At 57.1% G+C, this 12,980-nt stretch overlaps 2 protein-coding genes across 6 annotated transcripts in view; both read left to right on the top strand.

Annotated features, from left to right (window-relative positions):
- The first annotated feature begins 225 nt into the window (after positions 1-225).
- Positions 226-3,583, top strand: GPR61 (G protein-coupled receptor 61). 4 transcript variants are annotated; one of them, XM_068173033.1, is made up of 3 exons: positions 226-629; positions 1,733-2,434; positions 2,576-3,583. In XM_068173033.1, exons 2-3 carry the CDS (start codon positions 2,003-2,005, stop codon positions 3,302-3,304), a joined length of 1,161 nt encoding a protein of 386 aa, XP_068029134.1. In that variant the 5' UTR covers positions 226-629; positions 1,733-2,002; the 3' UTR covers positions 3,305-3,583. The 4 variants fall into 4 exon arrangements, with proteins under 4 accessions (XP_068029134.1, XP_068029133.1, XP_068029131.1 ...); XM_068173032.1 differs by having other exon boundaries at positions 1,839-3,577; XM_068173030.1 differs by having other exon boundaries at positions 1,749-3,577.
- Positions 3,584-4,407: 824 nt separating this feature from the next.
- Positions 4,408-12,980, top strand: part of GNAI3 (G protein subunit alpha i3) — a 28,548-nt gene continuing 19,975 nt past the window's right edge. Inside the window, exon 1 of one of the 2 annotated variants that reach the window (XM_068173035.1) lies at positions 4,408-4,673. In XM_068173035.1, coding sequence (XP_068029136.1) covers positions 4,556-4,673 — 118 coding nt within the window. In that variant the 5' untranslated portion in view covers positions 4,408-4,555. The remainder of the gene's footprint in view (positions 4,674-12,980) is intronic. The other variant, XM_068173034.1, reaches the window with a different exon arrangement.

Genomic DNA, 12,980 nt, shown 5'->3' with positions numbered 1-12,980 from the left:
CCCCATCCCGTTTGCTCCATTTCTGAACCGGGAACAAGGGAAAGGGCGCTGGGGTAGGGGTAGGCAGAGCTGGGGGGGCTCTGCGGCCCTTCTGAGCGGCCCCCCGGCACCCTCCGCACCCCCAACCCCACCCTGTGCCCCCCACTGCCAATCTGCACCCCATCCCCCCTTCTCACCTCTCCCCCCCCAGATCACCTCCGCTCTACACCCCCCGAGCTCCCCCTTTCCCTTCCACGAGGGGCTTCTCCCCCTCAGCCACTGCCCCACGCCCTCCTCATCGCTTTCGGGAGGCAAACGGGGAAACTGAGGCACGGAGCAACACGCGGGGCAGCACCCGGGGTTGTCCCACCTTCCGCTGTCCACTGGGGGGGCACAGCCAGGCTTCGGGCGGCAGCGAGCACCCCACTGCGGGGCCCGCAGCTGCGGGGCTCGGGGGGCCGTTCCCGGGGTACCGAGGCGAGGCGGGCGGCACTAGGACCCAGCAGCCGGGCGGTGCGGAGCAACCCTCGCCGCAGTGGCTCCAGCCCCGAGCATCCCCCGCCACCCCGGGGACACCCCCCAGCCCCGACCCCTCCCCCGGCCGGAGCGGGGACCCGCGGCCTCAGGCCGGCTCCATGCAGACCCCCAGGGTAGGTGCCGCGGCCGAGCAGCCCCGCCGGGGCCACGGCCTGGGAAGGTGGGGAGATACCGGCGAGGTGGGGGAGACTCCCCCGGGGGTGGGAGGGGGTCCCCAAGCGGTGACATCGCTCCGGGGCTCTGGGCAAGGGAAATGGGCAGTGAGAAGGGGAGGGGGGAGCCGCGGCTGCACCCCCATTCCGTCAGCATCCCTCCCTCGGGGGGCAGGGGTGGGGACCCCCGCCTCCGTGGGAACACCCGGGGGATCCGGGGTAGCCCCCACATCCCCCTTATGTCCCCATGGAGGGGGTGGGAGCTCGGGGTGGGGGGGGTCACACAAGGCCTCCAAGCACAAGGGGTGAACCCAGGACTTGGGCGTGCTGGGCCCTCCCCTTCCCTCCTTCTCAGGACCCCCCACCCATCCCGTCCCCCCCGTGTGGTCCCCACACTCTGGGTGAAGGGCTCCACTGGGGTGTTTTGGGTTGAAACGTTGGAATTAGGGGGGTTTACCCCAGAACTGCTCATTTTTGGGGGAACAAGGCTTTTGGTTGGGAAGGGATATGATGTAGGGGGTTGTGGAGATGGATAGGGGGTGATGGGGATTATGTGAGGGGGGGTCACATCTGTGCTGAACCCTGCCTGGGATCTCAGGTATCCCCCAAAACTTTCTGTCCCTTTTGGCAGCTCTACCTTCCCCCAGGTGCCTGGGGGCTGTGGACGGGGGTCACAACTGGGCTGAGACCCACCCTGTGTCACTGAAGGGTCAGCTGTGATCCCACCATGGATTTCAGGGGTCCCCTCAGGGTTTCCCCTCTCTTCTGACAGCTCCACCTGCCCCCAGGTACCTGTGGGATGCAGGTGTGAGTCCAGCTCAGCTCTCAGGGGTCCCCCCAGGGTTGTGTCCTCTCATGACATCTCCACATTCCCCCCAGCACAGCTGTGACCTCTGCCATGGCTGCCAGAGGTGACCTGTGACCCTCCTCAGCTGTCAGGGCTCCCCCCAGGGTTTCCCCCCATGACAGCTCCACCTTCACCCCAGGTACTGGGGAGGGCTGCAACTGGGGGTCCTGCTCAGCTCTCAGGGGTCCCTTCAGAATCTCTCCCCCTTTTCTGACAGCTCCACCTCCCCCCAGCTACCTGGGGGCTGCAACTGGGGGTCCAGCTCAGCGCCCCGGGGTCCTCCAGGGTCCTGCCCCCTCCAGTGACAGCTCCACCTCCCCCAGGTACCCCCTGGCTGAGCAGCGGGGACATGAGCGGGGCTGGGGGGCACCTTTGGGTACTCTGAGTGCCACCCCCCAAGCAGCCCCCCCACCCACGGACCACCAAGGATGTGACCCTCTGGCGATGCCCGGCTGCGCCGCGCTCGCCGCCAGGCCGGCGGCACAGGATGGAGCCCTTCCTGCCCTCCCCGTGGGGCTGGAATGGCTCTAGAGGGGGGTCCCGGCCCCCCAACAGCACTGCCGAGGCCAAGCCCAAGGACACGGCCTCCAAGTCTGTGGGGCTGTTCTTCATGGTGCTGCTGGACCTCACGGCCATCGTGGGCAATGCCGCCGTCATGACGGTCATCGCCAAGACGCCGGCGCTCCGCAAGTTCGTCTTTGTGTTCCACCTGTGCCTGGTGGATTTCCTGGCTGCCCTCACGCTGATGCCGCTGGAGATGCTGTCGGGTTCGGCCGTGTTCGAGAGCCCGGGGCTGGGCGAGGCCGTGTGCCGCGTGTACCTGTTCCTCAGCGTGTGCCTCACCTCCATGTGCATCCTCTCCATCTCCACTGTCAACGTGGAGCGCTACTACTACGTGGTGCACCCGCTGCGCTACGAGGTGCGCATGACCGCGGGGCTGGTGGCCGGAGTGCTGGCCGGCGTGTGGCTCAAGGCTGTGGCCACCTCGCTGGTGCCTGTGCTGGGCTGGCTGTCCCCCGACCGCCCACCAGCGCCCGGCGCTCACGGCTGCTCCTTGCAGTGGAGCCGTGGGCCATCCTGCAAGGTCTTTGTGGTCTTCTTCGCCGCGTTCTACTTCGTCCTGCCGCTCCTCATCATCGTCGTGGTCTACTGCGGCATGTTCAAGGTGGCTCGGGTGGCAGCCATGCACCATGGCCCGCCACCCACCTGGATGGAGACGCCGCGCCGGCGTTCGGCGTCGCTCAGCAGCCGCTCCACCATGGTCACCACCTCGGGGGCTCCTCGGACCACCCCACAGAGGATGTTTGGCGGCGGCAAGGCGGCCGCCGTGCTGCTGGCCGTGGGTGGCCAGTTCCTCTTCTGCTGGTTGCCCTACTTCTCCTTCCAGCTGTACACGGCACTAAGCACTCGGCCCTTGGCCGGGCCGGCGGCTGAGACTGTGGTCACCTGGCTGGGGTTCTGCTGCTTCACCTCCAACCCCTTCTTCTACGGCTGCCTCAACCGGCAGATCCGCGGGGAGCTCGGCCGGCTCCTCACCTGCTTCTTCAAGCAGCCCCCGGAGGAGGACCTGCGGCTGCCGAGCCGTGAGGGCTCCATCGAGGAGAACTTCCTACAGTTCCTCCAGAGCACTGGCCGCCCACCAGAGCCCCCCAGCCGCGAGCGGGACCTGCCCCCCGTGGATTTCCGCATCCCGGGGCAGATCGAGGAGGAGGCGGCCGAGGCGATGGAGTGGGGTGGGGGGAGCGGGGTGTTCGTGCCCGTGGCGGGCTCTGCCAAAGCGGGGCTGTAGCGTTTGGGGGCGTTTGGGGTAAACGTGGCTGTGAGGGGAGAGATGGTCACAGTGACTTGTTGAGGGGGGTTTTGTCACCGCCGTGGAGGGTTGGAGGTCCCACAGTGCTTACTGGGCTGGGAGTACCACGCTGCCATGGAGGGTGGGGGGTCCTCACTGCAGCCACAGGGAATTGGGGGGCCCACAAGGCCCACTGGGGTGGTGGGGTGGGGGGATCCTTGCTGCAGCCATGGAGAGTTGGGGGTCTCATGGCACTTGCTGGAGTGGGAGTGATTCTCACTGCTGTGGGGGACTGGGGGTCCCACAGCACTCGTTGAGGTTTGGGGGGGGTCTCTGTCACCACAGCGGGGGATTGAGGGTCCTACGACTCTTGCTGATGTCTGTGGGGTCCTCATTGCCGTGGGGGATTGCGGGTCCCACCGCGCTCATCGGGAGCGGGGGGTCCCCGTTGCTGCCATCGCAGGTGACGGGGGAGGTCCCACCACCCTCGCTGGGCTGATGAGGTGGGGGGTCAGCACGGCCGCCACCGCGGGGATCGGGGGTCCCGTGGCACCACCGCGGCTGGGGGGCAGCAGCTGGGGGCACAGTGATGGGCCAGGGACAAGAGTGGGGGGCTCGTGTTTGGGGTCTCCCCAGGAGGGGTGGTCCCTCTACAGCCAGGGAGCGGCGGGGAGGGAGAGCTGCCTGCGGAGGGGTCCCCTCCATCCCCCCCATGGCTCTGAGACCCCTTCTCAGTCCCGGAGACCAGCTCCCATTGCCCCGAGCCCGCCCCGCAGCCGCGGAGCCGAGGCCCGGCCCTCTGGGGGTGCGGAGCCTGGGCCCCCTTCACGAGGGAGGCCTGGGGGTCTGCGGCCGCCGCGGACTCTACCCGCCCCCAGCAGGACTACAACTCCCATCATGCCCGCCGAACAGAGCCCGGAAGTAGAGTATTTCCCATCATGTCTCGCTCTATCGAGGCGGAAGTAAAGCGCTTTCCCCCCCATCATACTCCGCTCCAACGTGGCGGAAAACGCCGTCTCCTCCCATCATGCCCCGCTCTACCGAGGCGGAAGTGCTCGCACTGTCAGCTCGCAGGACTTCACTTCCCGGCGTGCCCTGCGGCCAGGACCGGAAATCCGGCGCCGCCTCAGGAGCCGCCCGGGCCGAGGCAGCTGCGGCCCCGATCCCGATCCCGATCCCGGTCCCGGCCCCGATCCCAATCCCGGCCCCGGCCCCTCCGCCCTCGGCCGCCCGGCCGCCCCCGCCGCCGCCATGGGGTGCACGCTGAGCGCCGAGGATAAGGCGGCGGTGGAGAGGAGTAAAATGATCGACCGCAACCTGCGGGAAGACGGCGAGAAGGCGGCCAAGGAGGTGAAGCTGCTGCTGCTCGGTGAGGAGGGGCCGGGGGGGAGAGCGGAATGGGGCTTTCCGCGCTCCGGAGGGATTTTGGGGAGGCGAAGGGGGCCCTCCGCCCTCAGGAAGGAGTTTGGGAATGGAGAAGTGGGGGGAATCCCTGGATGGGCTGAGGAGGTCCCGAGGGATCCTTGGGAGGGCTCAGAAAGTCCCGAGGGATCCCGAGGGATCCCCGGGCGCTGAGGAGGGTCCTGAGGGTCCCCTGGTCCCCTTCCGAGGGAGAGGGCACGGCTTATCCCATCCTAGTGGGGGCCAGGGTGTTCTGGGCTGTGCCGGGATGCGGCCCGTGGGCTTTTCCCGATGGAATGTCCCCTCCGTGTCCCGATGGAATTCCCCGTGCTCCCTCCCGGGTGGGACTGGGCCAAGCCTGGGAGAGGCGCGGCTCATCCCGCGGGTCCCGGCACGGAAGGGAGGGAATGCTGGGGCTGGAATGAAATCCCCGCTCAGGGAGCAGGGGGTAAAAAGGATTTCCCTTGAGGAGGGGTGGCAGATTCCCTTCAGCAGAGTTTTGCTGTGTTTGGTCTGTGTTTTGGGGTTCTTGGAAGTGACGGTGGGAGCTCAGAGGAGGCACGAGCTGCCCTCCCTGAAGGCTGGGGGAGCAGATTGAGATGAGATACTGGGGAGAAATTGGATACTGGGGAGAAATCCCTCCTTGTGAGGGTGGGCAGGCCCTGGCACACGGTGCCCAGAGCAGCTGTGGCTGCCCCATCCCTGGAAGTGCCCAAGGCCAGGTTGGACATGGCTTGGAGCAGCCTGGGATAGTGGGACGTGTCCCTGCCCATGGCAGGGGATGGACTGGGAAGAGCTTCTAACCCAAACTAGTGTAGGATTTGGGAGTTTTGTTCAAATCCTCACAATTTTACAAGCACCACTCAGGGCTGATGAACCATCTGCTCATGCTGATTTCTCTTTTCAAGGTCTGAGTATATATTTTTGGTTATCCTGATTTTTCTGTCTCGGAGGAGACAGATGGAGTCTGTGAGGATCTGAACAGCAGCACTGAGTGGGTCCTGTTAGAGCAGGATGTGTGAAGGAGCCAGCCTGCTCCAGGAATCCTTTTTCTTTCCCATTTAGCCCTTTTTCTTCACTCCCTGCAGGAGCTGCTCCGAGCTTTGTACTTGGTGTGTCCATGGAAATGCTCTTGGCTGTGTGTCAGGAGAATCCTTTGTTCTCAGGTGTTTGTTTTGGTGTTAATAAGCAACACTTGCACATTGCCTGGAATGGAATAATTCTTTCCCCTTATTTTTGTATGACATTCTTTCCAAAGCACCGAGGGCTTCGAGGCTGAGATTGGTCTTATCAGCAAACATGGAATGGGGGGAGTATCCCAAAAATCGTACAGTCATCAGTTGGAATGTGTTAAAAACCAGGTGAGGCTTTAGAACTCAGAGCAGCAGCTGATTTTGGGTCGCTGTTGGCTTTGGATGGCAGGAAAAATCCTGCACTTCCTGGTGTGTCTGCAGGTGAGGAGCTTTTTAGGAGTAATTGTAATGTTGATCTGCACCTACCTCTCGATCTACCTGATCCCGGGTCAGGTTTGCACCTGGCTGTAACTTGCAAATCTCTCTCAGATATTTCCTGGTTTTAAAGCTGAGTGTGGTGATTCCTGGGAATACCAGGAAATGTTGGAATCTCCCCACACACATCCTTCTTGATAAAGCAGAGCAGGGGATTCCCTGGAGAAGTTATCTGCAGTGGGACCATCCTTTCACTGAGGCACTAGAAGCCGATGGAAAAGTCCATGAAGATTTTTCCATGGTTTGAGGAAGGGTTTTTTATCCCACATAAACTGTCTGGATCTGCAGGGTCTCATGTCATTCCCTGAGTGGTTTCTGTCCCTCTCAGAGAGGGTTGGTGAAAAAAGAATGGATTTTTCCTGAAGTTTGGACTCCACACATCTTTCCCAGCTCCATTAAAAGAGCTGCCCCAATTTGAGATCGGCAGAGTTGTGATGAGCAGGGAAAGGGCTGTGCCTGTGGAGAGGGAGCTGGATCCTTCCCAGCTGAGGTGTGCGGAGGCTGGGGAGGCAGGGATGGACCCAGAATCTGGAGGGCTGGATGAGAAGAGGGAGAAAAAGCAAATACAGTGAAATTTGGGAGAGGAGAAGTGAAATACAGCCCAAATTGGGAGATTTGGAAGAGGAATCAAATACACATGAAAATCAGGAGATATGTGGGAGAGGAGAGGAAGTAACATACACCTGAAATCAGGAGGTTTAGGAAGAGGAGAGAGGAAGGTAAAGAAAATGGGGAGATCTGGGGAGAAAAGAGGAAGTAAAAAGACAGCCAAAAGTGGAAGATCTGAGAAGAGGAAAGGAAGTCAAATACCCCAAAAATCAGGAGATCTGGGAGAGGACAGGAAGTCAGAAATCCCCAAATCAGGCTTTGGGTGTGTTTTCCTTTCTCTCCTCCATAACCCTTATCTTCTCTTGAGCAAGGGAGGAAGGAGAGAGAATTCCAGTTGTGTTCCCTTCTTCTGAGAGCTTTAGCTTGACTTTTTTCAGCACCTTCCACCTGGGAGAAGGTTTGGATGCTGGAGGAAGTGGCCCAAGCACCTGGATAACTGCAGAATTGCTGGGATAAAGTTAATCCTGGAGCTTCTCCTCAGGGATTTCAAGTCCCTCTGTTGTGTTTCCCTTTCACAACTCTGAAGTTTGTTGAGCAATTCTAAGTTCTGGGGATATTTTATAAAACAAATGAAACCTGAGTATTAAATAATGACTGACCCTGGTTGTTGCGACCCTGTGGGATGTAATTATTGTTCCATGTTGGAATGCCACCAGCAGCTCTGCTGGCATTGGCACTGGCGTGGTTGGAGTGGTGGCAACAGTGGATTCACTCTCTGGAACAGCAGCTGAAGCTCCAGGGAAGCTGGGAGCGAGCTGGAAATGGCCCAGGAGCCCTCAGTCCCATTTTTCTCCTCCCATTTGCCCCCAGGAAAAGGCTCCTCAGCAGGCACACACAGGCTTCTGCTGGTGGGGAAACCTGGCAGATTTTTCCAGCCGAATAGAGGAGGGTGCTGGAGCTCTTCCTGGTTGGGTAGGAGCTAACCCAGATGCTTCACTCTGCTTGCAGTGTCTTTTCAAAGGTCTGGTATGTTGTTCTGGGCTGTGTCTCAGGGGTCTGTTTGACCCTGAGTGGTGAAGCTGGATTCCAGAGCTGTCCCATTCCCAAATCCCTGTGTAAATGGTGGTTTTGTGGCTCTGGCTCTGTGGATGCACCAACGTTGGACTGTTTTTGCCCAAAACACCCCTGTTATCCAGCCTGGCCAGCTTCCCTGCGTTTGCATATGCTGTGTAATTACGTTGAAGTGGTACTGCTAATTAATGCAAAAGCAATTAAAACCATAAGTTTGTTTTAAAATAACCTTAATTTGCATAATTCACTCTCCTCCACTACTCCAGGAGCCCTCAGCTTTTTCCTGACACTGATTTTTCCAACCTTTTTTCTTTCATGAATTCCCCAAGGCTTCCTCAGCACTGTTTCGGTTGTGTTTTGGTTTAAGGTAGGAAAGTGTTTTCTGGGGATGCAAACCCAGGCAGAGCTGGTGCTGCAGTTAATTATGTTGTTAATTGAAGTGGCTTTTCTCAGAGCTCAGCAGCTGTGCCTTGGATCCCTATTCCAGAGGATCCATCTGGGGGTCAGACTTGGTTGCTCCTCGGCTCTGGAGCTACTGGATGCCCTTGGAATGGTGATACGAAGCTCTGTGATGGGGTGTTGGTCTCCAGATGTTGTCCCAGCAGTGGCTGCTGCTCCAAGTGTCCTTCCTTGTGGGACCTGCTGTAGGAATCCTGCTGGGGAAGCTGCAGGGAGCTGTTGTTTCTCTAATCTTGAAGGTATCTGGGTCTGCTGGATGTTCCTGGTGGCTTGTGGCCATGGGAGGACTCTCCTCACACAGTTCACAAGGACCTGGTTCAGGCTAGATTGCAGGGAAGGTTTAGGTTGGATATCAGGGAAAATTTCTTCCTGATAAAGGTTGTCCAGCCCTGGCATGGGCTGCCCAGGGCAGTGGAGGAGTCTCCATCCCTGGAAATGCTCAAAAAAGATGTGGATATGGTACCTGGGATGTGGATTAGTGGTGGACATGGCAGTGCTGGGATATGGTTGGACTCAATCTCAGAGGGCTTTTCCAACCTTAACAATTCCATGATTATAATTCATTTGACAGCAGGTCAGATCTCTTAGAAGATGCAGCTCTTCTTTGGGCTTTGAGCTCCATGGAGGTCTTTCCTCAGTTGCACTGGAGGCTGGAATTTCCCTGTCCTCAGTTGTGGGAACTGCATGTTCTCCCACCTTTCACTTGGGTCTCTGTGTACCTTTCCCTTGATTTTCTCTTCTGCCCTTTTCCTACCAAAACCGGGTGCAGGGCAGGCAAAATGCTCCTTATCTCCAGAGTACCTGAGCCCCTCGAGTTTTTCAGGAATGAGCCATGATTTATTTAATCTCCTGGAAAAGAGAATTTGTTTCACCGGGGTCAGATGCCGTCTTTTCTGCACAATGCCATTTTCCAGCTGTGGGTTGGGAATTCTTCTGTCCCCTGTGTCATGTGTACATCATGTACTTGTGTCAGGACACATGGGTGAGTGTCCATGCCCAGCACTGGGCTTTGGGGATGGACAATTTCCAGCAGACAGCTTGGTTGGGGAATTGTGATTCCATCTATGCTCCAAGAGCCCTCTGGATATGATTCAAGTTTCATTAAATTCTGAGGCAGAGCATTGAAATAACTTTTCTTGGAAGAGCAGAGGGAGCTGTAAAGAGGAATTTTTTAATTAGATCATGGATCTAATCTTCTGGAAGTTTGGAGTGAGCAGAGCTGTGCCTGCACCTCCTGGGATGCAGCACTTGTTCCCTGCAGAAGTGGGATAGAAAAATGGAATTCATGACTTAAATGGGGTTTGGAGCTGAAATGAGGGACAGATGCTCATTATTTTTCCAGCACGCTCTTTGCGGTGATCCCTGTGCTGTCTCCTTTGTTCCTGGGGATCCGATGCCTGGCTCTTGTTTCATGTTTTCCCAGTTGGTGTTTGGTCACTTCAGTGCATCCTTTAACCTTCTCTGGTTACCGGGGTGCTGCTGCCTGGGTCAGCTTTAGAAACAAACACCAAATGCTGGGACACGAGGTTGGCCTCCTGGAGCTCGGTGATTTGGGGTCTCCATCCCTGCAAGCTCCTGGTGTTTGGGGAATGAGCTTATCCCTCAGCAGGAGCTGCTGGGCAGGGAGAGCCTGGCTGCATGTTTGGAACAGCTCAGGATTGTTGTTCCTGCAGGAAATTCAGAGGGTGTTTGACTTTTAAAAATGAGCCCAGCACAAGGTGACTCTTAATAATCAGGAAAACCAAGAAATATCTTTTCCAAGCCCAGGTCTTCCTACTGCTCCCTCTCTTTCCAGGTTATCTGTTGCTTTACCATCCAGCTCCTGTTTTACAGGCCTTGCTTGGCTGTTTCTTTGCTGTCACTGCCCAGACTTGGATCCAGAGACACCAGACTTGGCCTTTTTATCCCATATCTCCAAGCACATCCATTTATCATGAAATCCTGAAATGGATTGAGTTGGAATGGACATTAAGGCTCACCTCATCTCAGTGGCCAGGGACACTTCCACTAGCCCAGGCTGCTGCAGTCCCTGTCCAGCCTGGCCTTGGACACTTCCAGGGATGGGGCAGCCACAGCTTCTCTGGGCACCCTGTGCCAGGGCCTGCCCACCCTCACAGGGAGAATTCCTTCCCAATATCCCATCCATCCCTGCCCTCTGGCAGTGGGAAGTCATTCCCCCTTGTCCTGTCCCTCCAACACCTGTCCAAAGTCCCTCTCCAGCTCCCCTGCAGCCCATTTAGGCTCTGGAAGGGGCTCTGAGGTCTCTACCCCTGGAAGTTTCCAAGGCCAGGTTGGACAGGGCTCAGAGCAACCTGGCATAGTGGAAGGTGTCCCTGCCCATGGCAGGTGTGGAATGGGAAGAGCTTTACAGCCCCTCCCAACCCCAAGCATTCCATGATTCTGTAATCCTCTGTGTGTGTGGATGAGGAGCCGTGGGTGCCCAGGAGGCTGGAGATGGTGGTTTGATGTTCAGCCAAGAGCCACACGAGGCCTCTCCATGGGGGTCTCCAGCCACACTGGTCAACAGCAGCCATAATTCCTTCAAAACACTCCTGGGGGAGATCAAAGAGCTGTGAAAACAAATTCAAATCTGAGGTCTGTGCTTGTAGAATCCCAGGATGATTTGGGCTGGAAGGAATTTTAAAGCTTCTCCCCCATTCCATCCCCTGCCATGGGCAGAGGTATCTTCCACTACACCAGGTTGCCCCAAGCCCTGTCCAGCCTGGCCTGAAACACTTCCAGGGGTGCGGCAGCAGAGGAGTGTTTGCTGCTGGTTTGTGGCTATTTCAGCAACTCCTTAAGGAATTTCTCCGAACCATCAGTGGTCACTCAGGTCTGGGGTAAGGGACAGGGGCAGCTTCCTCCAGCCTGATGTTTCCCAGGAATGCTGGAGAATTCCTGGAGATACTTCTACCTTCTGAGTGGTCATGGGATGTTTCTGAGCTATAAAGTAATTGTTTAATTAAAACAGGGTTGAGGCTCCAATAGTTTCAAAGCAAAAAGGAAAACTCCTCTGTCCTGGAAGCAGCCTGGGAGAGCTGGGAATGCTCTGCCTGGAGAAGAGAAGGCTCCAGGGGGATCTTAGAGCCCCTTACTGTGCCTTTAGGCTCGAGGAGATCCGGAGAGGGACTTTGGACAAGGGCCTGGAGTGCCAGGATGAGAGGGAACGGCTTCCCACTGCCAGAAGGCGGGGTAGATGGGATATTGGGAAGGAATTGTTCCCTGTGAGGGTGGGGAGGCCCTGGCACAGGGTGCCCAGAGCAGCTGGGGCTGCCCCTCCATCCCTGGCAGTGTCCAAGGCCAGGCTGGGTGGGGCTTGGAGCAACCTGGAACAGTGGAAGGTGTCCCTGCCCACGGCAGGTTGTGGAATGGGATGGGATTTAAGATCCTTTCCAGCCCAAACCATTCCAGGATTCCTTCTATGATTCTAAATCTTCCATCAGGGCTGCTGCTCTTCCTGTGCAACTCCCAGGTACCTTTTGGTGGGATAAGCCACGTCATCTTCAGCCCATGTGCTCCAGCAGGCCCAGCAGTGCTTGGAATTTCACTGGTGTGATCCCAGGGTTAGTGTTGCTCCTGTTTTCAATATGCCATTCCTTACCTAAGCCTTCACTTTTTTCTCCTCTGGAGGCAGTGACAACCTCAAGTGGTTTATCCTGTGCCAATGTGGCTCCTGTTCCCTCTGCAGTCAGGCTGTAGCCAGCCCATGTGCCCTGTTTTATTTGAATATATTGTTTTTCTCATCATTCTTGTGGAACTACAAGTGCCAGCCTAATCTCTCCTGGTTCCTGTTGACTTTTCCAACAATACTGTTTTTTTCAAGCCTGGTGGTACAACACTACTGTTCCTTCCTCAGGTGTTTTTCCCTTTCTCCTTATTCCCAGTGCAGTTCTCTTGCTGTATGTGATTCTGTGGTATCCAAGAATTTTCTAAGTGTCCACTGAAATTAAAAAACCTCAACAAGGGAATATGGGATCTGTCCTATCAGGGACGGCAGCGCTAGGATGGTCAGGGTGTTGGGATTCCACGCAGTGTGGTTGGAAGGAGGGAAGTGATGAAGAGGATGAGGATTTGATGCTTCAGCTTTCCCCAGCTGTGGCTACAGAGGCCCATGGGATGCTGGAGGCTCTTGGGGAGATATTCCTCATGGAATACAATTCAGGAATGCAGTGCTGTGGAAAGCTGAGGGGGATGTTGGTGGGTAAGGGGAGGTGTCCATGTTCCTTGTTGTGTGGGATGAGTGTTAAATAAAGAAAATATGTTTATCAGGGAGATACCCATTGGGATTTAAGGTAATCTGAACTGCTCATGTTTCATGCTTCCAGTGGCTCTCAAGCCATTGGGTATTTTTGGACCTGGACTCCTCCCAGCTTGGTTGAGCTGTTGTTTGGGCCTCTTTCAGCCTGTCTGAGGGGAGCTGGTTCCGTTTGGGATTTGGGAACTGTAACCACAGCCAGATGATCCGGCATTGCTTCCAGCCTGCTCCTCATGTGGAGGGTCCTGTCACATTCCCAGGTCTGTGTCACATTCCCAACTCAGCCCTGGAGCTTCAAGTGGGGTTATTCCTGAGCTGTTTATCAGGAGATCTTGGAACTACTGAGAAATACCCCTGGATCTGGGAGCTCACCAAGGGCTGCAGCACTTCAGGAGTGGGCTAGTGGAGTTTCTGCCAAATCCCTGCAGAGTTT

The sequence above is a fragment of the Anomalospiza imberbis genome, chromosome 26 (genome assembly GCF_031753505.1).
Source record: "Anomalospiza imberbis isolate Cuckoo-Finch-1a 21T00152 chromosome 26, ASM3175350v1, whole genome shotgun sequence".
Lineage (NCBI taxonomy): Eukaryota > Metazoa > Chordata > Aves > Passeriformes > Viduidae > Anomalospiza > Anomalospiza imberbis.
The sequence above is the reverse complement of the archived record's forward strand: the minus strand, read 5'-3'. Positions and strand labels throughout refer to the sequence as shown.